We start from the raw sequence: 26,909 nt of genomic DNA on the forward strand, positions 1-26,909 counted from the left end.
GTAAGACATTATATAGAACCACAGTTATGTCAGTCGTGCTATTATCAGCTCACGATCACCGTAGCTCACAGACAGCCCAACTGGAAAGGTCCTTACGTCCAAAGTGTGGGGCTCGTACACAGAGAGTCATTACCAATATGTTTTAAGTCACATCTTTTAGATCACATTTATACCACTGTAAAACGTCGTTCAGAAGAGCTGTTGTATACAGCTTACAGAAGTGTATATCCTCAAGTATAAAGTTGTGCTACTCTTTTGCACAAATTGATTTATTGTATAATAATGTCATTGTATTTTGCTGCTGCTGCTGAGACCAATATGATTTAATAATGCAGATTTCAGATTTTGTTTCACTCAGACACACATAAGTGCGTAACAAGAGGTCACATATATGTCTAACAAATATTGACATGGCGGAATATAATTACAGTCATATGTAGGAAGATTAATTTAGTGTTCAAGTCTTCAGAATTTTCTCGGGATTTTCTAAGAATCTACTTACACGTGACATAACACAAACAAACATGCTCAACATACTTTTAATTTTTGTGGTATTTGGATACCACAATAACTGTTTGAAATATGCAAATATTATGTCGACATATTGGTTCAATGTTTATAAATTAACAAATAATGGTATTCATAACCATTCCCTTCGAATTACAAATTATGTCCTGGCGATGTGTACCAAGTTCAACCCATCGTCACGTTTCTTTGGCCAGATGAAGGTTAGACATAAACAATTTAATAGTAATAACATTTCTAGTTTTTATCTTTGATTTGTGGAAATGATCTTCAATTTGAAAATTCCTTCTTGAGACAATAATACATATAAATAATTACGGACAACGAACGAAAAACCAAATCCGGTATACAACGGCAACACCTTACATACATGCACGTCTAAAATATCTCAAGCTAGGATATCTCTTGTAAATGTGACCACGTCCTATTAAAAACCGAAAACTTTTAAACAAGTTGCGATGGTGCCACGCGGTACATGTCAACAATCTTGTGAAACCCGATATAGCTTTTCACTATTATTAAAAAGCTGGGAGGTTAAGTAGAAAAAAGCTAATGTGGAGATCAAGCTTTGGTTTATGTAATTCCTGGAGTGTTACCTACCATCCTTCTGTAGTGTGTCACCACTCCCGTGTACTGGTGTAGTGTATCTGTTATTCCCTCTGTGTGTCACCACTCCGTGTAGTTTATCTGTTATTCCTTGTGTGTGTCACCACTACCGTGTAGTTCACCTGCTATTCCCTGTATATATGTCACCACTCGGTGTAGTTTATCTGTTATTCCCTGTGAGTGCCACCACTCCGTGTAGTGTATCTGTTATTCCCTCTATGTGTCACCACTCCGTGTAGTGTATATGTTATTCCCTGTTTCTCCTCTCTGTGTAGTGTATATGTTATTCCATCTGTGTGTCACCACTCTGTGTAGTGTATATGCTATTCCCTGTTTCTCCTCTCTGTGTTGTGTATATGTTATTCCCTCTGTGTGTCACCACTCCGTGTAGTTTATCTGTTATTCCCTGTGTGTGTCACCACTACCGTGTAGTTTACCTGCTATTCCCTGTATATATGTCACCACTCCGTGTAGTTTATCTGTTATTCCCTGTGTGTGCCACCACTTCCGTGTAGTTTATCTGTTATTCCCTGTATATATGTGACCACTCCTTGTAGTTTATCTGTTATTCCCTGTGTGTGCCACCACTCCGTGTAGTGTATCTGTTATTCCCTGTGTGTGTCACCCTCCGTGTAGTGTAAATGTTATTCCCTGTATGTGTCATCACTACCTTGTAGTTTATCTGTTATTCTGTGTGTGTCACCACTCCGTCTAGTGTATATGTTATTCCCCGTGTGTGTCACCACTCCGTGCAGTGTATCTGTTATTCCCTGTGTGTTTCACCACTCCATGTAGAGCATATGTTATTCCCTGTGTGTGTCACCACTCCGTGTAGTGTATCTGTTATTCCCTGTGTGTGTAACCACTCCGTGTAGTGTATCTGTTATTCCATGTATGTGTCACCACTCCGTGTAGTGTATCTGTTATTCCCTGTGTGTGTCGCCACTCCGTGTAGTGTATATGTTATTCCCCGTGTGTGTCACCACTCCGTGTAGTGTATCTGTTATGCCCTGTGTGTGTCACCACTCCGTGTAGTGGATCTGTTATTCCCTGTGTGTGTCACCACTCCGTGTAGTGTATCTGTTATCCCTGTATGTGTCACCACTCCGTGTAGTGTATCTGTTATTCCCTGTGTTTGTCACCACTCCGTGTAGTGTATCTGTTATTCCCTCTCTGTGTCACCACTCCGTGTAGTGTATCTGTTATCCCTGTATGTGTCACCACTCCGTGTAGTGGATCTGTTATTCCCTGTGTGTGTCACCACTCCGTGTAGTGGATCTGTTATTCCCTCTGTGTGTCACAGCTCCGGGTAGTGTATCTGTTATTCCCTGTGTGTGTCACCACTCCGTGTAGTGTATCTGTTATTCCCTCTGTGTGTCACAGCTCCGTGTAGTGTATCTGTTATTCCCTGTGTGTGGCCCCACTCCGTGTAGTGTATATGTTATTCCCTCTTTGTGTCATCACTACTTTGTAGTTTATCTGTTATTTCTCTGTGTGTCACCACTCCGTGTAGTGTATCTGTTATTACCTCTGTGTGTTACCACTACCGTGTAGTGTATATGTTATTCCCTGTGTCTTCGCTCTGTGTAGTGTATATGTTATTCTCTCTGTGTCACCACTCCGTGTAGTGTATCTGTTTTTCCCTCTGTGTGTCACCACTCCGTGTAGTGTATCTGTTATTACCTCTGTGTGTTACCACTACCGTGTAGTGTATATGTTATTACCTGTGTCTTCGCTCTGTGTAGTGTATATGTTATTCTCTCTGTGTCACCACTCCGTGTAGTGTATATGTTATTCCCTGTGTCTTCGCTCTGTGTAGTGTATCTGTTATTCCCTCTGTGTGTTACCATTACCGTGTAGTGTATATGTTATTCCCTGTGTCTTCGCTCTGTGTAGTGTATTTGTTATTCCCTCTGTGTGTCACCACTCTGTGTCGTGTATATGTTATTCCCTGTTTCTCCTCTATGTGTTGTGTATATGTTATTCCATCTGTGTGTCACCACTTCCGTGTAGTGTATATGTTATTCCCTGTTTCTCCTCTTTGTGTTGTGTATATGTTATTCCATCTGTGTGCCACCACTACCCTGTAGTGTATATGTTATTCCATGTTTCTCCTCTCTGTGTTGTGTATATGTTATTCCATCTGTGTGTCACCACTACCCTGTAGTGTATATGTTATTCCCTCTGTGTGTCACCACTCCGTGTAGTGTATATCTGTTATTTCCTCTGTGTGTCACCACTACCGTGTAGTGTATATGTTATTCCCTGTTTCTCCTCTCTGTGTTGTGTATATGTTATTCCATCTGTTTGTCACCACTCCCCTGTAGTGTATATGTTATTCCCTGTTTCTCCTCTTTGTGTTGTGTATATGTTATTCCATCTGTGTGTCACCACTACCGTGTAGTGTATATGTTATTCCATGTTTCTCCTCTCTGTGTTGTGTATATGTTATTCCATCTGTGTGTCACCACTACCGTGTAGTGTATATGCTATCTCATGTGTCTACTCTCTATGTAGGGAACCCTCCATTTCATGATTGGGTCACCTTTCCTGTTTGTGTCATATGTACATCCTGGGTGGTTGCGGAAACGACTCCGAGTGTTGTTCTTGTGCCATGTTGCGCCGGAATGATAGCCAGAGGATGGTGTTTATTAGGGAAGACCACTGCTGGATGTAGATTCGTCGGAGGGTAACCGGATGAGGGGATGAGGGGAGAGCTCAGTGGGGTGTAGATTGACTGGTGTTTGTGATGGAATTGGTGATGGCGTGGTACCAGGTACGACCCAAGAGCCTGTCACCCTTAGCCAACAAGGCCTGGCAGGACAGGTCATCATTGACGGAGGAAAAAATTGGTTGTTGCCATAATCTTCTCAATTCTTGATTATCCATAGAAGCGAAACGTTCACATATGGAACACGAATTAAAAAATGGAATTGTAATTATATTATCATATTTGATAAAAGTATACCGAAATTATTTTTAAAAAGGGTATTAAACTAGACATGTTGTAAAGGTATTGGTTTGTGACTTAAGAAATACGGCGTTTTAGATTTAGAACAATCGTGGCCAAAACAGTTTTTTAAATACGACTTTAATATTTTGGTAAATCTTCTTTTTCACATCTAACGTACAATTAAACTATACACCATAAAACAGTATAATGATACTTTTAACAGTATGCTCTCGATTTGTTTACCTCCATGCCATGTGTGAAGCTAAAGGTGGCTCTATACAATTAATGGAAAGCTCATATTGATAATCGAAAGATTCGTTGTGTATATACTTCATACATCAAACAAATAATATTTCCAAACCGGGGGAATTGTACTCAATAGAGAATATTTCGAGGAGAGGTCGGATCGGATTACTGTGCTGAGTGGCCGTGCCGCGGTCTTGGGTAGATAGCGGATCTCTTTGGAACCCCAGGCCACTTGTCGCTAATTTGGGCGGTGTCGGTGTACATGTGTCAATGTACCTGTTGTAACGGCTGAAACAGGTACGTAGATAAAAGCGTCTCCAAGTCGCGGCGTTCAGACCACGTGATCGTCAGAGGCGGGTGTAATGGGTATTTTTGACAGCTTGGAAGTGTAGGTGTCATCCTGAGTTTTTGTCACAAACCCGGAATTGTTTTCAGGGAGATCTAAATCACAAATAATTAGGCAGACTGCACGGGGACAGGTGTTTTTTTCTTAAATAAACTTTGCAACACGAACATCCGTATGTCAGTTAATGTGCATTGCCAGTTCAATTGTTATAATATCCTCATGTATTTGTGTAAGTGATATAAAACAACACACCCTTTAAACACCAGTACCATGTCTTATGTATATATTACTGTAAAAAGAACGACACACCTAATGAACTCCAGTCACGTGTGTTATATATCCTACTGTATAAACAATGACACACCTATAAAACACCAGTCCTTTGTGTTATATATCCTACTGTATAAACAAGGACACACCTATAAAACACCAGTCCTTTGTGTTATATATCCTACTGCTTAAACAAGGACACACCTATAAAACACCAGTCCTTTGTGTTATATATCCTACTGTATAAACAAGGACACACCTATAAAACACCAGTCCTTTGTGTTATATATCCTACTGTATAAACAAGGACACACCTATAAAACACCAGTCCTTTGTGTTATATATCCTACTGTATAAACAAGGACACACCTATAAAACACCAGTCCTTTGTGTTATATATCCTACTGTATAAACAAGGACACACCTATAAAACACCAGTCCTTTGTGTTATATATCCTACTGTATAAACAAGGACACACCTATAAAACACCAGTCCTTTGTGTTATATATCCTACTGTATAAACAAGGACACACCTATAAAACACCAGTCCTTTGTGTTATATATCCTACTGTATAAACAAGGACACACCTATAAAACACCAGTCCTTTGTGTTATATATCCTACTGTATAAACAAGGACACACCTATAAAACACCAGTCCTTTGTGTTATATATCCTACTGTATAAACAAGGACACACCTATAAAACACCAGTCCTTTGTGTTATATATCCTACTGTATAAACAAGGACACACCTATAAAACACCAGTCCTTTGTGTTATATATCCTACTGTATAAACAAGGACACACCTATAAAACACCAGTCCTTTGTGTTATATATCCTACTGTATAAACAAGGACACACCTATAAAACACCAGTCCTTTGTGTTATATATCCTACTGTATAAACAAGGACACACCTATAAAACACCAGTCCTTTGTGTTATATATCCTACTGTATAAACAAGGACACACCTATAAAACACCAGTCCTTTGTGTTATATATCCTACTGTATAAACAAGGACACACCTATAAAACACCAGTCCTTTGTGTTATATATCCTACTGTATAAACAAGGACACACCTATAAAACACAAGTCCTTTGTGTTATATATCCTACTATATAAACAATGACACACCTATAAAACACAAGTCCTTCGTGTTATATATCCTACTGCATAAACAAGGACACACCTATAAAACACGGGTCCTTCGTGTTATATATACTACTGCTTAAACAAGGCCACACCTATAAAACACAAGTCCTTTGTGTTATATATCCTAATGTATAAACAAGGACACACCTATAAAACACAAGCCCTTCGTGTTATATATCCTACTGTATAAACAAGGACACACCTATAAAACACGGGTCCTTCGTGTTATATATCCTACTGCTTAAACAAGGACACACCTATAAAACACAAGTCCTTTGTGTTATATATCCTACTGTATAAACAATGACACACCTATTAAACAGCAGTCCTTTGTGTTATATATCCTACTGCTTAAACAAGGACACACCTATAAAACACCAGTCCTTTGTTTTATATATCCTACTGTATAAACAATGACACACCTATTAAACAGCAGTCCTTTGTGTTATATATATAAACAAGGACACACCTATAAAACACCAGTCCTTTGAGTTATATATTCTACTGTATAAAGAAGGACACACCTATAAAACACAAGTCCTTTGTGTTATATATTCTACTGTATAAACAATGACACACCTATAAAACACAAGTCCTTTGTGTTATATATTCTACTGTATAAACAAGGACACACCTATAAAACACGGGTCCTTCGCGTTATATATCCTACTGCTTAAACAAGGACACACCTATAAAACACCAGTCCTTTGTGTTATATATCCTACCGTTTAAACAATGACATATCTATAAAACACCAGTCCTTCGTGTTATATATCCTACTGTATAAACAAGGACACACCTATAAAACACTAGTCTTTTGTGTGATATATCCTACTGTATAAACAAGGACACACCTATAAAACACCAGTCCTTCGTGTTATATATCCTGCTGTATAAACAAGGACACACCTATAAAACACTATTCTTTTGTGTGATATATCCTACTGTATAAACAAGGACACACCTATAAAACCCCAGTCCTTTGTGTTATATATTCTACTGTATAAACAAGGACACACCTATAAAACACAAGTCCTTTGCGTTATATATCCTACTGTATACACAAGGACACACCTATAAAACACCAGTCCTTTGTGTTATATATCCTACTGTATAAACAAGGACACACCTATAAAATACAAGTCCTTCGTGTTATATATCCTACTGTATAAGCAAGGACACACCTATAAAACACCAGTCCTTTGTGTTATATATCCTACTGCTTAAACAAGGACACACCTATAAAACACCAGGCACGTGTGTTACATGTCCTACTGCTTAAACAAGGACAGACCTATAAAACACAAGTCCTTCGTGTTATATATCCAACTGTTTAAACAAGGACGCACCTATAAAACACAAGTCCTTCGTGTTATATATCCTAATGTTTAAACAAGGACACACCTATATAACACCAGTCCTTTATGTTATATATCCTACTGTTTAAACAAGGACACGCCTATAAAACACAAGTCCTTCGTGTTATATATCCAACTGTTTAAACAAGGACACACCTATAAAACACCAGTCCTTTGGGTTATATATCCTACTGCTTAAACAAGGACACAACTATAAAACACCAGTCCTTTGTGTTAAATATCCTACTGCTTAAACAAGGACACACCTATACAACACCAGTCCTTTGTGTTATATATCCTACTGTATACACAAGGACACACCTATAAAACACAAGTCCTTCGTGTTATATATCCTAATGTTTAAACAAGGACACACCTATAAAACACCGGTCCTTTTTGTTATATATCCTACTGCTTTAACAAGGACACACCTATAAAACACCAGGCACGTGTGTTATATATCCTACTGTATAAACAACGCCACACCTATAAAACACAAGTCCTTTGTGTTATATATCCTACTGTATAAACAACGCCACAGCTATAAAACACAAGTCCTTTGTGTTATATATCCTACTGATTAAACAAGGACACACCTATAAACACCAGTCACGTGTGTTATAGATCCTACTGTATAAACAACGCCACACCTATAAACCACCAGTCACGTGTATGTTATATATTACGGTATAAACAACGACCAATCCTTGAAATTACAGTCCTGTACGTTGGTAGTTTTGTCTGTTCATTGTCGATTGAAATGTCGGACCAATGTTTATCAAACTCGGATTGAAGGCTTCCAATGAATGCTTTATTGATGAAATTATTATGGACATTACTAAAAATGTAAAGGAGGTAGTGGTTTGTCAAGCTGTATACTACCTACCCTGAGGTAGTGGTTTGTCTAGCTGCATTCTACCTACCCTGAGGTAGTGGTTTGTCTAGCTTCATTCTACCTACCCTGAGATAGTGATTTGTCTAGCTGTATACTACCTACCCTGAGGTAGTGGTTTTTCCAGCTGTATACTACCTACCCTGAGGTAGTGGTTTGTCTAGCTGTATACTACCTACCCTGATATAGTGGTTTGTCTAGCTGTATACTACCTACCATGATATAGTGGTTTGTCTAGCTGTATACTACCTACCCTGAGGTAGTGGTTTGTCTAGCTGTTTACTACTTACCCTGAGGAAGTGGTTTGTCTAGCTGTATACTACCTACTCTGGGGTAGTGGTTTGTCTAGCTGTATACTATTGCACTGAGGTATCGGTTTGTCTGACTGTATACTACCTACCCTGATGTAGTGGTTTGTCTACCTGTATACTAACTACCATGAGGTAGCGGTTTGTCTAGCTATATACTGCCTCCCCTGAGGTAGTGGGTTGTCTAGCTGTATACTACCTACCCTGAGGTAGTGGGATGTCTAGCTGTATACTACCTACCCTGAGGGAGTGGTATATCTAGCTGTATACTACCTACCCTGAGGTATTGGTTTGTCTAGCTGTTTACTACTTACCCTGAGGAAGTGGTTTGTCTAGCTGTATACTACCTACCCTGAGGTAGTGGTATATCTAGCTGTATACTACCTACCCTGAGGTAGTGGTATGTCTAGCTGTATATATACTACCTATCCTGAGGTATTGGTTTGTGTAGCTGTACTTTTATCTAGCTTTACGCTACCCATCCAGTGTCAATGGTTCTAGATTGTATTCAACCTGCAATTGCGGCGCTTTCACTCAACATGTTATGTATATTACGTTTAAAGTTGTAAGCTTTCAAAGCAGGTTAACTAATGTTTTCAATTGACATTTTTACTAATATTTCCAGCGATTATTAAAGGCCTTGCTGAAAGGTGTTTTACATGATATTGTATGATGGTATTGACCTATTGTACGCTTTGAAACACGATGCAGGTACGGCAGGTATGTGACTTGCATTTCTGTGTAAAGTTTGCTTCATCATTGCCTGTTTTGATATTCTAAAGCCTGCATACTACGGTCTGTATTAAGCTGGTTTCATAGCCCTATAATGTTACACCCCTGTGAAAGTAGTGTCTTACATATCCACCATAGGATATATAACATATCCACACTAGTCCTTGGACTCGGTTTCTACCTGATCAAGACCTCGAGATTATGATCGGGTTTCAATGCAGATTTTATTGATACGTTGTTAATTTAGCAGGTATATTTTCATGATTTAATAATCAATGTCAATGACGACAGGCGTGTCTAGGCAGTGTGTATTACCACACAATGTCTACAGACAGAGAAACAACCAAGAGGAGTCTGTGCCCATCATCAAACAAATACATGTATCTACAGACAGGGAAAACCAAGGCGGGTAAAGTACTAGGCCACCAGACAAATATCTACAGCCAGGGTAAACCAAGGAGGCACCTCTATCTGGGCATCAAACAAATATCTACAGACAGGGAAAACCAAGGAGGCCCCTCTGCCTGGGTATTAAACAAATATCTACAGACAGGGAAAACCAAGGAGGCACCTCTATCTGGGCATCAAACAAATATCTACAGACAGGGAAAAACAAGGAGGCACCTCTATCTGGGCATCAAACAAATATCTACAGACAGGGAAAACCAAGGCGGGTAAAGTACTAGGCCACCAGACAAATATCTACAGACAGGGAAAACCAAAGAGGCACCTCTGCCTGGGCATCAAACAAATATCTACAAACAGGGAAAATGAAGAAGGAGCCTGTACCAGGCCATCAAACAAACATCTACAGACAGGGAAAATCAAGAAGGAGCCTGTCTTGGGCCACCAAACAAATATCTACATACAAGGTAATCAAGGATGAGCCTGTACTAGGCAATCAAACAAATATCTACAGACAAGGTTATCAAGGAGGAGCCTGTACTAGGCCATTAAACAAATATCTACAGACAAGGTTATCAAGGAGGAGCCTGTACTAGGCCATCAAACAAATACCTACAGACAATGAAATCAAGGAGGAGCCTGTACTAGGCCATAAACAAAATATATTCATACAAGGAAATCAAGGAGGAGCCTGTAATAGGCCATCAAACAAAATATATACATACAAGGTAATCAAGGAGGAGCCTGTACTAGGCCATCAAACAAATATCTCAGAAAGGGAAAATGAAGAAGGAGCCTGTACTAGGCCATCAAACAAATATCTACAGACAGTTAATCAAGGAGGAGCCTGTACTAGGCCATCAAACAAATATCTACAGAGAAGGAAATCAAGGAGGAGTCTGTACTAGGCCATCAAACAAATATCTACAGACAAGGAAATCAAGGAGGAGTCTTTACTAGGCCATCAAACCAAATATCTACATACAAGGTTAAATCAAGGAGAAGCCTGTAATAGGCCATCAAACAAAATATTAAATACAAGGTAATCAAGGAGGAGCCTGTAATAGGCCATCAAACAAAATATTAAATACAAGGTAATCAAGGAGGAGCCTGTACTAGGCCATCAAACAAAATATATACTTACAGGGAAAACAATGGAGGACTATATGTGCTGTCATCAAACAAATGTCTAAAAACATGGAAAGCAAAGAAGGAGCCTGTATCTGGATTCAGACAGATATCTACGGAGTTGGAAATGTCTATGATGAGTTTTCACCCAGCCATCAAAACAATTTACAGACTTGGTAATACTCACAAGATATCTGTATCTGTTGTCACTTAACAAATATCTACAGACAGGGTGGTAACCACAAGATCTCTAAACTCTGTCACCAAAAATATGTACCAAGAGAGATATACACAAGATGTATGTACCTCTTGTCACCAAACAAATATCTACAGACAGGATAATACCCACTTTGAGTATGTTCCATGTCACCAAACAAATATCTACAGACAGGATAATACCCTCTTTGAGTATTTACCATGTCACCAAACAAATATCTGCAGACAGAATAATACCCACTTTGAGTATGTACCATGTCAACAAACAAATATCTACAGACAGGATAATACCCACTTTGAGTATGTACCATGTCACCAAACAAATATCTGCAGACAGGATCATACCCACTTTGAGTATGTACCATGTCACCAAACAAATATCTACAGACAGGATAATACCCACTTTGAGTATGTACCATGTCATCAAACAAATATCTACAGACAGGATAATACCCACTTTGAGTATTTACCATGTCAACAAACAAACATCTGCAGACAGCGAAATACCCATAAGGAGTCTGAACCTTGTCGTTACACAAATATCTACAGATAGGGAAATACCCAGGGTAAACCCTACCAACAACATCCACAATTCTATGATGGTATCTCAGACATAAGTATGAAACAATATGACCTCAAAATGAATTCATCGTTTGACCACAATTTACATTCTCGCAAAAACATGTCACTGTACAGTGACGAATCCTAACAAGTAGTATAAGTACCATGCTATGTTCCTATTTAGCTTCTCTCAAGTAGCGTAGGTGTCCATCATATCCTCCTAGCTACCATTTCAAAGCATTGGAGGTGACCGATAATTTTCCAAAAACATCTTACCGACTTGTTGGACTTTGTTACCGTATTCCCTAAATATCGTTTTGACAAGTAGAATTATCAAACCATATTCCCCAAAGAACAGGTGTTGACGAGTGAGGGTACCTAAACATTTGCCTAAGTGGTTTGTTTGGTGACTGATATTAAATCTGGTTCCACATCTTTCATTGTAACTGGTGGCCAATGTTTCTTAATGTTTTCACATCAGATAGACGGTAGATATATATATATATATTCATCTCGTTAACGAGGGCGTCGTTTCTGTTTTGGGGTGGCCCACTGGTGATAATTGACGTGAAATTTTAGCTTTAACTGTGCTAATACTGCTTCGAAACGTTAATATTAACATTACGAAAATTGAATTTAATGACAGTGTAAGAGATAAAGTATTTTATAAAGTAAATCGTTATGGTGATAGCAATTCAAAATGTCACCGTCTCGTATGCAGAAGTATAACAAAACGGGAAAATGCATGCCGCCTAACGTGCTTGTGTACATTTGAAAGTTGAAACGAAATGAGGTTGACAAGAATAGAACTGAGAAGACACCAAAAAAAGAAAACGAGAACTCCACGAAGTCACTTTAAACAAACATTTACCAGTATTTTGTAGACAATATTCTATTCCGGAGGAGTCTTTGTCAAGATGTCAGAATACGACATTTTGAATGACAGAGACAAGGTATCCAATTGTGTATTTAAGTGAATGGCATTGTATTTAATCAAAAAGACCAAACGTAATTACTAAGTTCCCTCATTTGAAGAGTTATCTACCATTAATATCAACGGACACTTCAACTATGTCTATCAACGCAATTAGAAGAAGAAGCAAAACGAGCGTACTACACCACAACATGGTAAGGAGTTCTGTCATTACACACTTTAAACCTGATATGTTAAACAGGTGAAAAACTCGAAATGCAAGAAGATAAAGAATAGTTGTTCAATCATTCGTCTATTACAGGGGTTGTTTACGAGACATGGGTTCTACAAAATGACCCTCAGAACAACGAATCTTTACTAATCCACGGCATTGGGCAAAACATCATGGCGCATGTTATACAAGGAAAGTATTCAAATTCACATCAGGGTATAACGTAAAACGAGTGATTAAAGGACGGTCGAATCTGACCCAGTGGGTGATACGGCCAAATCATCCCCATTTACCGGGGAATTAGTCGCCCAGAGTTGGCCAGACAGAGAAAACGTGTGGTAACAATAAACGTTTCGCTTCAATTGTCATTACCTATAGAAAAGAAACGAACGAAAAGGAATTCCAATCAAAGAATCGAAGCTGAAGTAGGAGACGTTATAGAGGTCCAGCCATGCACGTAATACACCTACCGGTCGGGCGGAATGATCGCGTTCAGCCGGGATCAAAGCGAGGGACACACTGATGACAAACACCGTGTATGGAGTAACAATACACTCACGACCCGGTGTTTATTACATTCCAGAACCAAAATGTCGTCTAGATTGAAATGTAGCTTGCCGATATTGAACGTTACCTGCTCAGAATACACGAAATATCGAAACATCTCCCGTTTTAGTTGAAGTTTTAGTACCTCGTTTAGGCAATGTAACAGAAGAATACCGTTCATACATATTTACATAGGAGAATTAAAGAATATGTACACGGACAGAACTATAGAAAACTCGTACAAAAGATACGATGGTCATATTAGAAAGAATATTTACCGATACGCTATTTAGAAGTGTAGGTCAATCGAATGAAAAGGAACGGCTCAAGTACAATAAATCTACATCGGAATCCACCTGTGAGATCTATTATCATTCTATGGCATTTACGTGTTGTTGTTTTTGTTATTTTTTTTTATTTTTTTTTTATATGGGATAAAGTTCAAACCTTTGTTACAGAGCCTTTCATTTACAAATCAATACATGTAACGCATTTAGTCCCAACAGACGGCCCCTGTAGAAAATTCATCTGGAAATGCCTGACTGTAAACGTCACACTTTCGAAAAAAGATTATTCAAGGGTAAAACTTTAGGTTAGTTTCTGGCTTTGATCATCAATCTATAAAAAGGGTACGTGAGAAAGAGGCATTGAATTAGAATTGTACAGGTAAATGCCCGCATACACTAACTGGCACCTAAGCATCAATAAATTCAAAGTAGTGTAACTGTTTGAAGTGTCAGCAAAGTATTGGACAAAATATCATATCCCAAAAAATAACATATCATAACAAAAAGAAAGAAAAAACATCAAAAGCAGTATGGGCGAAAAATTCATTCAGACCAAGCGAAAAGTCGAAATCCGTTTTATACCTTAAGTTTATCTTTATCCTAACTGTAGTCTTTAATACGTATTATATAATGCACACACCCTTGATTTGACCATTTTTAGAATGTGTTTGAGAGTCCTGGCATGGTTGTGTAAGGCAAAAGGTCCTAATAACAATGGTTTGCATTTATAACAGCACTTCCCTCCTTAGTCTTCATAGATGCTCTATATTTTGAAACAGGACAATAACAAAAATTATACGGTTAATTCATGAAAATATCAGCAACTCAAAGTATTATAACAACATTATAACAAGGAGACATCCGATTATTTGAAATAAATTGCTGCCTCTGCCAGTAGATAACATCAATGTAACACCTTATGAAACCAAATGTGACAACATGGTNGAACGTCTCCCACACTGAACTGATTTAATTCTAAATTAACTACTTTAAAAATGAAATAAAAAAAACTCATGTTCAAATACATAGCCAGTGTCATTTTATTGAATATGATTTTTAGAGCAACTTTTATTGATAGTCAGTATTTTAACAGTTCACATCCATGTTAAAATGCCTTAAACGTTTTCTGCAAGTGGCAACTTTTAACCAGTGGAAAATGTATTCTGATGCAATGTTTGAAAATCATGAAAATTGAATTTGAAATTTTTGTAACACCTCAACTCATATTATTTGCAGACAAGTGTATAATTTCATCAAATCCAACAATATATTTTAACTGTGGTTATAATTATAAAAAAAAATATTTTCCTTATATGCGTTTCTGCCATTGTAAATGTTTAATGACAAACGTCACTGATAATGTATAAAAACAAGTGTCTAATTATTTGTTCAATATTTAGAAGATAAAATGATAACAAGTTTACGGCAAATAAAATCGTATCTAAAAAGCTCATATCTAAACAGAAACCGATTACTTTTTTAACCTTGTTTTATGTATTATTTAATTTTCAACGTATTTTTGATAACAAATGAAAAATGCAGACAAAAAAACAATTTGCAAATTTTACAGCATGTCATTAAATTCGTGATAAATCCATTTACCTTTGGATATATTATACAGGCATTGTTTATATTTGAAGTTACTTTAAATGGATAGATCAACAAGTAGATTAATCAGTATCAACTATTATTTATTGTTGGGTCGTGACGTATTAAAAATCCCTTTTCTGTATCTGGCCCACTAGTTAAAAAGAAAACTAAGTTCAGGTATGTTATTAGATTCATCTGTATGTACCCGGTTTAATATACTACGCTTTCTAGAATCGCCATTATTCGATGCACTTTCCTACCATAAATAGGTTAATAGCTGGGCGTGTTTAGCGGAAACCCGTGTTAACTCATTATCATACTATTACGTTACCCTATCTAACGTTCCATGCTTTTTGTGAAGCCCACCTGTCACAACTGAAAAGGTTTTTACTTCCCCACATGCATTATGCGGTCGCTCATCCGTCTACAATTAATTCACATTTCATTGTGTGAAAGAAAAATGCTAATTTTGATGATAATGGATTACGATTACGTCTGTCTGTCCTTCTCTGTCTTACGTTGTTAAACGGATGCATATCTGTATATCTTTCGACATGGATGTGAAATATATCAACCTTTGCTGTTATGCTTAATATGTAGCCTAATTTGTTACGCATAAATTATCCATGATAGAATTACGCGGTATTATTTCAAATTACGTACGAACCATTTTAGTTATTGATGCCAAGTTTATACCATTGTTTCAGCAGAACAAGAATATCAGACAAAAGAGAGAAGAATGAAACATTTTTAAACGTTATAAACATTGACACTAAGAGATGGTTGGCATTAAAGACAGTTAGATTGTATCACTTTTGTCTGCACCCGATTTTCATAACGTACTTGTCCTGGCGATTGGCTGACTTATGGAGTGGTGCGACGTGTGTATTAAAAAGTATGGGACTTTATTGATACAAATAAATTTCCTGACGTTTCGTTGGAATTTAACAGATTATGTCTGAGTAGATATCAAAGCAAAGGGTAAGAATGAGGTTTGTAAGATGTTATGTGTCACATTTGTCATGATAGACATTTTATATATCAGTTGGGAATTGTAAGTTGTTACTTGTACTTGTGTGTGATACGAATCAGGATGTACATTTCATATACTTAACTGGATTGCTATGTGATACCGTGTGTGATACTTGTCTTTGTTAATAACAATTGTGATTGCAATATGTGTGGCACTTGTCAGGATGGATACTCTTCAGTAGCTGTTATTGCTGTTGGACTACCATGTGAGAAGATATATTTCTGCAGCAACTGAGAACGATAGTTAACGAAAGAAGAATAACAAATTATATTGTTTGTTATTATGCTCATTAGTGTGCCTTGTGGTAGAATTTCTCACTGCCTCGGTTCACACATTGAGGAAATGACAATATTTGGATTTGACTTCACTTAACACGATGAGTGCCGTCAATGATGCAAGGCTTATTATCCTTGTGCTTTTGCAATGGTCTCGGTGTATTTTTTTCCTTCATCTATATTTTCTCCATTCATTAATTTGTACAAAATGACCCACAACAAAATACAATGAACACTCCAAAACTCCTTCCAAACACGTGCAGTATACTTCTTTAGAGTATCAGAATACATAAGTTGATAGTGCATACCTCAAAATAATGTAATACTCTCAGTGTACAATTAACAATCTATTTCAGATGATCCACATCAACTAAAACCTGAACGTTAGTCAATGAAACCAATGAACTTTTGTTGGACAATGGAAATCCATTTTACCGAATGCGCAAACAATAATAAATGTATGAAGTCATGAACAATGTCATGATAGTTGCACTACTCCAATGTCTTGCCTGTCCCCAGCATTCGTACGATACAAGAGTTTGCACGACTCAAATTAAATGCCAATATTACATTTATTATTATGCAACTCAGCACACCCGGGCGGTGTCAAGCCGATGTAAATTGATAAATTGCATGAAAGAAAGAGATTAAGTGACTGTAAAAGGGTAGAAAGTTAAATGTGATTTCACAATGCACAGTAAAGTTTCAAACCGAGGTCATAATCATACCTCATAGCCATATTCCGTATTCACTGATTTTATGTGACGAAGGTGTCATGCCTGACTTGTTTCGCTGTCAGTAACATTATCGTCTGCTCAAAGGCATTTGAAAAAGAGAGAACGTATAAGAAGGCGTATGTAGTGATAAAGCCATGCGTATGTCTGATCACTCACTCAATCGCTCATAAATGTCATTGTTTTACCCAGATATGACACATAACGCTATCATTTCCTGTTTACTATGTATACATCAGGTTATCTGACGGTCCAGCTTTTCACCGGAGTCTACCTTACCTGAGCATATGTGTGTACACAGACACGGAACGGAACCAGAGAAAACACTCATTATTCCTAGTCCGCCATATTTGATGTTGATAAATAAAAAATAAAAAATTACGTCTGCTGGTTAACAAATGTCGCCTGTTTAACAGAACTCACCTGACAATGGCCATCATTATCCTGTAGGTGCCTTTTTTCCTCATGACTAAGTGGAGGGCCGTTTCCCCCGCTTGATCCTGGGCGTCAATGTCTACATCCTTACACACCAACATGTAGATGGCCTGAATTGTTTCTGGGGTACAAAACCTCTCACCATGTCGGACAAGAAGATGAAGCAGGGATTCCCCTGTAGTTTCATCCTTCATATTGACATCTTTGCCGCTCTTGAGGTAGTCCCAGAGGGTCTTCATCACCGCCTCCGGAGTTCCATTGATAATAGTCTTGTACAACTTGGACTTTTTGAAATTCATGATGGCAGTGTAATTTCCTACTTTCAAAAGAAAGTCTCGTAGAAAACGATGAAAATATCAACGTGTGACACACCTAAAAGGCTGTCGTTGAAGGCTGAGGAAGAGAAGGAAGATGGTATGAGCGCTGTCCTATGTTGTTATGTTGTGAGCAGACGACATCTGATTGACTCAGTAGGGCGACAAACTCTCTCCTGTGTCGATCAATGCCTATACACACGTTTGTTTTGATATACTGGCAGCCTTATAGGTGACGGGGGCTTTAATAGCATTCGTAGCGAGATTGACTGACTGTAGGTGAAAATCCTGCCCATCCAACCGTGGCTTCAGTAAATACCTGGTGGCCTTGGCCATATTCGTTACGTTGAGAGTGGGAGCTCAAATCGTGTTCCTTTGTTCCGCGTGAGGCGTTTCATTATACACTTTTATAAGCCCAGCCCTAGACGGGAACACGGCAGTTATTGTGTTATAGATTGTCTATGTGAAGATATAACGGTACAGGGGTTCAATATCACCAATCAACGCTCAGCCTTAATATTATTAAGGGGTTTAATTATATAGGTAAAAACTCATTTTGAACATAATTTTAGTCTAAAGAGAATTCATTTCCTGTGCCTTGTATAAAGATATCACATTGTTTTTACATATGTCAATTTAATGACTTATTCTTAATTCGTATGCTATCCTCTTGAGTTAAAATTTAATAACTACCCTTCCGGCGCATCAGTTCGCCTCCTGATTTTTGTGTTTTGTGGGGGTGATGTCGTTTTCCGTTTGGTTTGATGTTTTTTCAGCTGTGATATGTTTTTTTAATTTTATTTAATACATAATTGCTTACTACTTTAACTGAGAGGTAATACCAACAAATGAACAGGTTTGTAGGCTAGTACAACATAAAACAAACACCAGGAGGCGTTACAGTACATGTTACTCATGTTTCCACATTGAAAACCAGTCTACACCTGTTCTCAATATAATTAAAGTATGATATTTTCCTTTTGCCGTTTCGTTCCACATTAAAACTTCCGATGGTTAAGATGCGTGTTCACTCAGTGGTATTTTTGTTTGTTTATTTTACATTAAACGAGGAATGCTCTTCGTGTTTCGTTGAATGTCGTAATTATTAAACTACTCAGTATATCTTAAATTTGAGCTCAAAATAGTGGAATAAATATCAGCGTTATTGTCGTGAAAATGTTTTAAAGTTTCACAAACTTTTTGTTAAAGTCATCTTTTTCTGGTTTTGTTTCGCATTCTTATTAGAATCATACCAAATCAACTTAGCAGTACTTCAAGAGTTGGGATACAAGAGAAATCAAATTAAAATTTTAATATAAAGAGTTGGGATACAAAAAGAAATCAAATTAAAATTATAATATAAAGAAGATATATTTTTTTTTTTTCAAAAGCTTATTTACCAAGTTATGGATTATGAACCCATATTTATGTTATAAGCATGCATACAGTAGAGTTGCAGGTTGGAATTATGTTATTTGTCCTAAAGTGTCTTTTGGATGGTACTGAAAGTTATTAATATATCTAATAGATATACTGATGGTCTAGGATGAGTAGAGTGGATAGTTATATCAGGGATTCAATCCACAAGGTAATGAGTCGTTGTATAATACAATGCCACTATTGTAAAAGCCCACGTGACAGAACGTCAATGCAATAGGTTATGTTTCTTATGTCACAGCATAATTACCATATAGCCTTTGTATAATGTTACTGAAAATTCTCAAAATACCAACTACCTGATATTCCTTTTCAAATGTTACTAGATATTCCAAATAAAGGTTACGGAATATTAGCAAAATAACAATTACTTCATAATCCTCAGTCAAATAACTTCTGGAATATTTTACAGGTAACAATAACCTAACAAATGATTATTATAATGTCCTTGCAATTGTAATATGTGTAAATTTACAATGATATTTCTACTTTTCATGGCTCAAAATGAAGAATATGTCTCACCAAATATCAGTCATTCAGAACAGTTTGAGAGTACAGTGACATTTTCTGTGAAAAAAGGACAGAGATATTAGAAAGCATACATAGTTATTGTAAAACAGAAAACAAAAAACGATTTGCGTAAACTCATATAATCAGAACACAAAACAGCTACGAAAACAGAAACAAAAGGAAGGAGGCATAAACCCCACAGAAACCGGAGGCGAAACCAAGTTGTTAAAGTACATCAAAACCTATAAAGGCGCTCGGAGCACACGCAACTTCCTAGAAACTTAGTTCATCTATCACATTTTATGATACAGTTACTAGGATTGTCAGCGACGCGTGTTTCTATCATGTCAGTCAAAATGGTCACACTCACATCGGACTTATCCGTTTGACGTCATAACAATGTTTGCCATTAAATGTTCCCGGAGACTGAATCTGCGTGTGTTTCTTTTGCAATATCTGTGGCTTTTTTGTTAATGTCATATATAATGTGATTGTTTACTCTGGGTACGCCGACATATAAAACCGCTATTAATATCAACGGTATACACGGATGTTTATCATAAAGCCCAGAAACTAACACTAACAAATACTTCATTAGAATTAATTATTTCTATGTATAATGTTACACTAGTACATTGACAAACGCATTATGTGTTATGTAAGGTTTTTTTATATGGTTAATGAAAGGCTAATAGATACTTTTTTCTATTAATATTGGATAAGGTATTGTTACAATGGATTGGTGCCGAGTCTATATATACAACACAGAAATATAATTTCAATATCTGTTAATTGCAACATTATGTTTCAGAAGCACAAACAGTTTCACATAGCATAAACTTACTGAAATGGTATCACGAACACAATGAGTTGTCAACCCACTTTTGTCTATAACTTGGTTAAAACAGAACTGACAATAGATTTTTAATATACTTAAAGTGATATAAAGTGAACTTATCACGTGGACATGTTCACTTGTATATCTTTGATAAGAAAGCATGACGATGTTAAATATATTAATAGAATCATCTATTTAAACATGTATAAAATGGTGTCATCGAACCACAAACGGTCACGTTACCTTCTCGTTGTACAAGTACATTTCGTATTCTGTAAATGATTTTTGAACTCCAACCTTATTTGGTGCAAATGCGCCGATAATTCTGTTGTTTATTTAGTGATCTACTTTATTGCAAATCTGAAACAAAAATAGATCAATTTAAAGAGATGTACGTCCATAAAAACAACACTGGCTCAAGATCATACATCAAAGTCATACTGCATTTTCATGATTGTCTAAGTTTAGGATGTCCATACTTTCCTCATATGAAACAAAACAACGCAGTTAATGACACAAAATGAGAACAAGACGCATTGCTCTCATATGTTTATGAACGACTTTTAATACGGGTTAAGTTAAGTATGTAGGTTCTACATTATACTGTCATAGACTACCGGCAGTGTCATCATGGCTGCTTGCCTGTAAATCAGCCACGCCAATATACTCAATTTGTGTACAATGAATTGAAACGTTGTACCTCATTCTATAGCTTATTGGAGATGTTTAAGAGCGAAACTAGAAAGAAAATGTCGTGTCATGGTCTATAATTTTGGTAAACTATCGGTAACAAAATACGAAAGACATGTCCACTTGCTTACTATTTTGGGCACTTTATCAGATAACCAGAGATATCGCCTTACTTTTACAGGGTAGGGACCATACATATTAGTGATCTAACTTTTTAGTTACATAGCCATGATGTTACACTTTCTTTTTTATGTTACATTCAATACAAGATTTTTTAAAAATACGTGGAGAAAATGTAATCTTTACAAAACGAAATACAAATACGAAAAAGCCGAACTGTTTAAATTCCCTGGGAACACTCCCGTACAAGTCTGTGAAGCTACATTATCAAAAGCATAGTCTTGTAACTAAGACCATCTCAGTATCGGGCTGTATTATTTAAAATACTGATATCTTCATATCATATAAGCATACATATGAAAAACAATATATATATTAATATGATTATGAACCAGTTTTATTCTATGTCAAAAATAAAACGATTCTATCTTCATTTAAAAATCCATTGTGTTTTATAATAGCTCATTGTATTCTACAATAATATAATAGGGAATGATTTCCAGGCATGGCAATACTCGTATAATAGTGATCAGAATATAATAATTACACTAGGTTTTAACAAATGAAAAAGGGGATCATTGTATCCCAGTCATATCACATTATATGACAAGTTACACAAACAGATATGGATACATAAAAAGGAACAGAGTTTCCAACTAAAGTTAAGACAACGACAGAAAACGGGGAGACATCCAAACACGGAAATATATTTTTGACATAAACCTATAAACACTTAAGTACATTTTTCATATGGGATGCAAACATACAATCTACATCATGTTATGCACATCTATAGCCTTCTTTTGTTAGGATACACTGATACAGGCTAAATATTGAATATTATATACACGTACAACATACAAACTATATATAAATGTACAATATCATAGCATACACGCATGCACAGTCTCAAAAGCTTTACTTGTTTCACACGTGCACAGCCTTCATCTGCAAAACAGATGCACGACCTTCATACGTAATACACGTGTACAGCCTTCTAATAGTATACACATGTACAGACTAAATATGGTATACACATGTACAGCCATATTTTATACACAGGTACAGCCTTCATATGTTATACACAAGTACAGCCTTCATATGTTATACACAAGAACAGACTCCATATGTTATACACGTGTACAGCCTTCTAAAAGTATACACATGTACAGCCTTCATATGTTATACACAATATACATGAACAGCCTTCATATGTAATACACATATGCAGTCTGTACTTGAGTATAACATATGCAGCCTGTACCTGTGTATAACATATAGAGGATGTACATGTGTATAACCTATAAAGACTGTACCTGTGTATAACACCTGGACTCTGTACTTGAGTATAACATATGCAGCCTGTACCTGTGTATAAAATATGAAGGCTGTACTTGTGTATAACATATAAAGACTGTACCTCTGTATAACACTAGAAGGCTGTACATGTTATACACGTGTCCAGCCTTCTAAAAGTATACGCATGTACAGCCTCAATATGTCATACACATGTACAGCTTGCATATGTTATACGCTTGTACAGCCCACATATGCTATACACAAGTACAGCCTTTATATGTTATTCACATGTACGGCCTTCATCTGTTATACACAGGTCAAGCCTCAATATGTTATACACATGTACAGCCTTCATATGTTATACACAGGTACAGCCTGCATATGTAATACACAGGTACAGCCTTCATTTATTATATACATGAACAGCCTGCATATGTTATACACATGTACAGCCTCTATATGTTATACACATGTACGGCCTTCATATGTTATATACAGGTCCAGCCTCAATATGTTATACACATGTACCGACAATATTTGTTATACACAGGTACAGCCTTCAGTTATTATACACATGTACAGCCTCAATATGTTATACGCATGTACGCCCTTCATATGTAATACACATGTACGGCCTCATGTGTAATACACATGTACAGCCTCCATATGTAATACAGAGGTGCAGCCTTCATATGTAATACTCAGGTACAGCCTTCATATGTAATTCACAGGTTCAACCTCCATATGTTATACACATGTACATCCTCTATATGTTATACACATGTACAGGGTTAATATGTTATACACATGTACATCCTCTATATGTTATACACATGTACCGACAATATTTGTTATACACAGGTACAGCCGACATATAGTATACACATGTACAGACTTCATATGTTATACAAATGTACAGCCTCTATATGTTATACACATGTACGGCCTTCATATGTTATATACAGGTCCAGCCTCAATATGTTATACAGAGGTGCAGCATTCATATGTTATACACATGTATAGCCTTCATATGTTATACACATGCACAACCTTAATATGTAATACACAGGTACAGCCTCCATATGTTATACAGAGGTGAAGCCTTCATATGTTATACACACGTACAGCCTTCATATACAGGTACAGCCTTCATATGTTATAGCCTTCATATGTTATACATATGTACAGCCTGCATATGTTATACACAGGTACAACCTTCATATGTAATACACAGGTACCGCCTTCATTTATTATATACATGTACAGCCTGCATATTGCATATGTTATACACATGTATAGCCTTCATATGTTATACATATGTACAGCCTTCATATGAATACACAGGTACAGCCTTCAGTTATTATACACATGTACAGCATTCATATGGCGTACACATATACAGTGTTTATAAATAATACACATTTATAGTCCTTATATTTTATACACAGGTACAGCCTTCACATGTAATACACAGGTACAGCCTGCATATTTAATACACAGGTACAGCCTGCATATTTAATACACAGGTACAGCCTGCATATTTAATACACAGGTACAGCCTGCATATTTAATACACAGGTACAGCCTTCATATATACACAGGTCCAGCCTCAATATGTTATACGCATGTACGCCCTTCATATGTAATACACATGTACGGCCTCATGTGTAATACACATGTACAGCCTTCGTATGTTATACACAGGTACAACCTTCATATGTTATACACATGCACAACCTTAATATGTAATACACATATACTACCTTAATATGTAATACACAGGTACAGCCTTTATATGTAATACACAGGTACCGCCTTCATTTATTATATACATGAACAGCCTTCATATGTTATAGCCTTCATATGTTATACAAATGTACAGCCTCTATATGTTATACACATGTACATCCTCTATATGTTATACACATGTACAACATTCATATGTTATACACATGTATAGCCTTCATATGTTATACACATGCACAACCTTAATATGTAATACACAGGTACAGCCTTCATATGTAATACACAGGTACAGCCTTCATTTATTATACACATGTACAGCCTTCATATGGCGTACACATATACAGTGTTTATATATTATACACATTTATAGTCTTTATATAATATACACATATACTACCTTAATATGTAATACACAGGTACAGCCTACATATAGTATACACATGTACAGCCTTCATATGTTATACACATGTACAGCCTCAATATGTTATATACATGTACGCCCTTCATATGTAATACACATGTACAGCCTTCATATATTATACACAGGTACAGCCTTCATATGTAATACACATGTACAGCCTTCATATAGTATACACATGTACAGCCTTCATATGTAATACACATGTACAGCCTTCATATATTATACACATGTACAACCTTAATATGTAGTACACATGTACAGCCTTTATATGTTATACACATGTACAGCCTTTATATGTTATACACATTTATAGTCTTTATATATTATACACATGTACAGCCTTCATATGTTATACACAGATACAGCCTTCATATGTTATACACAGGTACAGCCTTCATATAGTATACACATGTACATCTTTCATATGTAATACACAGGTACAGCATTCACATGTAATACACAGGTACAGCCTTTATATGTAATACACAGGTACAGCTTCATATAGTATACACAGGTACAGCCTTCATATGTAATACACAGGTAAAGCCTTCACATGTAATACACATGTACAGCCTTCACATGTAATACACAGGTACAGCCTTCATATGTAATACACAGGTACAGCCTTCACATGTAATACACATGTACAGCCTTCACATGTAATACACAGGTGCAGCCTTCATATGTAATACACAGGTACAGCATTCACATGTAATACACAGGTACAGCCTTCATATGTAATACACAGGTACAGCATTCACATGTAATACACAGGTACAGCCTTTATATGTAATACACAGGTACAGCATTCACATGTAATACACAGGTACAGCCTTTATATGTAATACACAGGTACAGCATTCACATGTAATACACAGGTACAGCCTTTATATGTAATACACAGGTACAGCTTCATATAGTATACACAGGTACAGCCTTCATATGTAATACACAGGTACAGCCTTCACATGTAATACACATGCACAACCTTAATATGTAATACACATGTACAGCCTTCATATGTAATACACATGTACAGCCTTCACATGTAATACACACGTACAGCCTTCATATATTATACACATGTACAGCCTTCATATGTTATACACATGTACAGCATTCATATAGTATACACATGTACATCCTTCATATGTAATACACAGGTACAACCTTCATATGTAATACACATGTACAGCCTTCATATGTTATACACAGATACAGCCTTCATATGTAATACACATGTACAGCCTTCATATGTAATACACAGGTACAACCTTCATATGTAATACACATGTACAGCCTTCATATGTAATACACATGTACAGCCTTCACATGTAATACACACTTACAGCCTTCATATATTATACACATGTACAGCCCTCATATGTTATACACATGTACAGCCTTCATATGTAATACACATGTACAGTCTTTATATGTAATACACAGGTACAGCCTTCATATAGTATACACATGTACAGCCTTCACATGTAATACACAGGGACAGCCTTCATATGTAATACACAGGTACAGCATTCATATGTAATACACATGTACAGCCTTCATATGTAATACACAGGTACAGCCTCCATATGTTATACAGAGGTACAGCCTTCATATGTTATACACATGTACAGCCTTCACATGTAATACACAGGTACAGCCTTCATATGTTATACACAGGTACAGCCTTCATATGTTATACACATTTCTAACGTTAAATTGTACAAACATGAACAACCTGTTGTTTTATAATTAGAATCATTTCTGAGATAAGTATGCTAGT

The 26,909-nt window shown here is 36.6% G+C and overlaps 1 protein-coding gene across 1 annotated transcript in view; it reads right to left on the bottom strand.

Annotated features, from left to right (window-relative positions):
• LOC110462632 overlaps window positions 1-18,370 on the bottom strand; it is a 43,982-nt gene extending 25,612 nt beyond the window's left edge. The window contains exon 1 of the mRNA XM_021516687.1: window positions 17,737-18,370. Within this exon, the coding sequence (XP_021372362.1) occupies window positions 17,737-18,047 (311 nt within the window). The 5' untranslated portion in view covers window positions 18,048-18,370. The remainder of the gene's footprint in view (window positions 1-17,736) is intronic.
• Between the last annotated feature and the right edge of the window lie 8,539 nt (window positions 18,371-26,909).

Source organism: Mizuhopecten yessoensis, unplaced genomic scaffold (assembly GCF_002113885.1).
Source record: "Mizuhopecten yessoensis strain PY_sf001 unplaced genomic scaffold, ASM211388v2 scaffold10815, whole genome shotgun sequence".
NCBI classification, from domain to species: domain Eukaryota; kingdom Metazoa; phylum Mollusca; class Bivalvia; order Pectinida; family Pectinidae; genus Mizuhopecten; species Mizuhopecten yessoensis.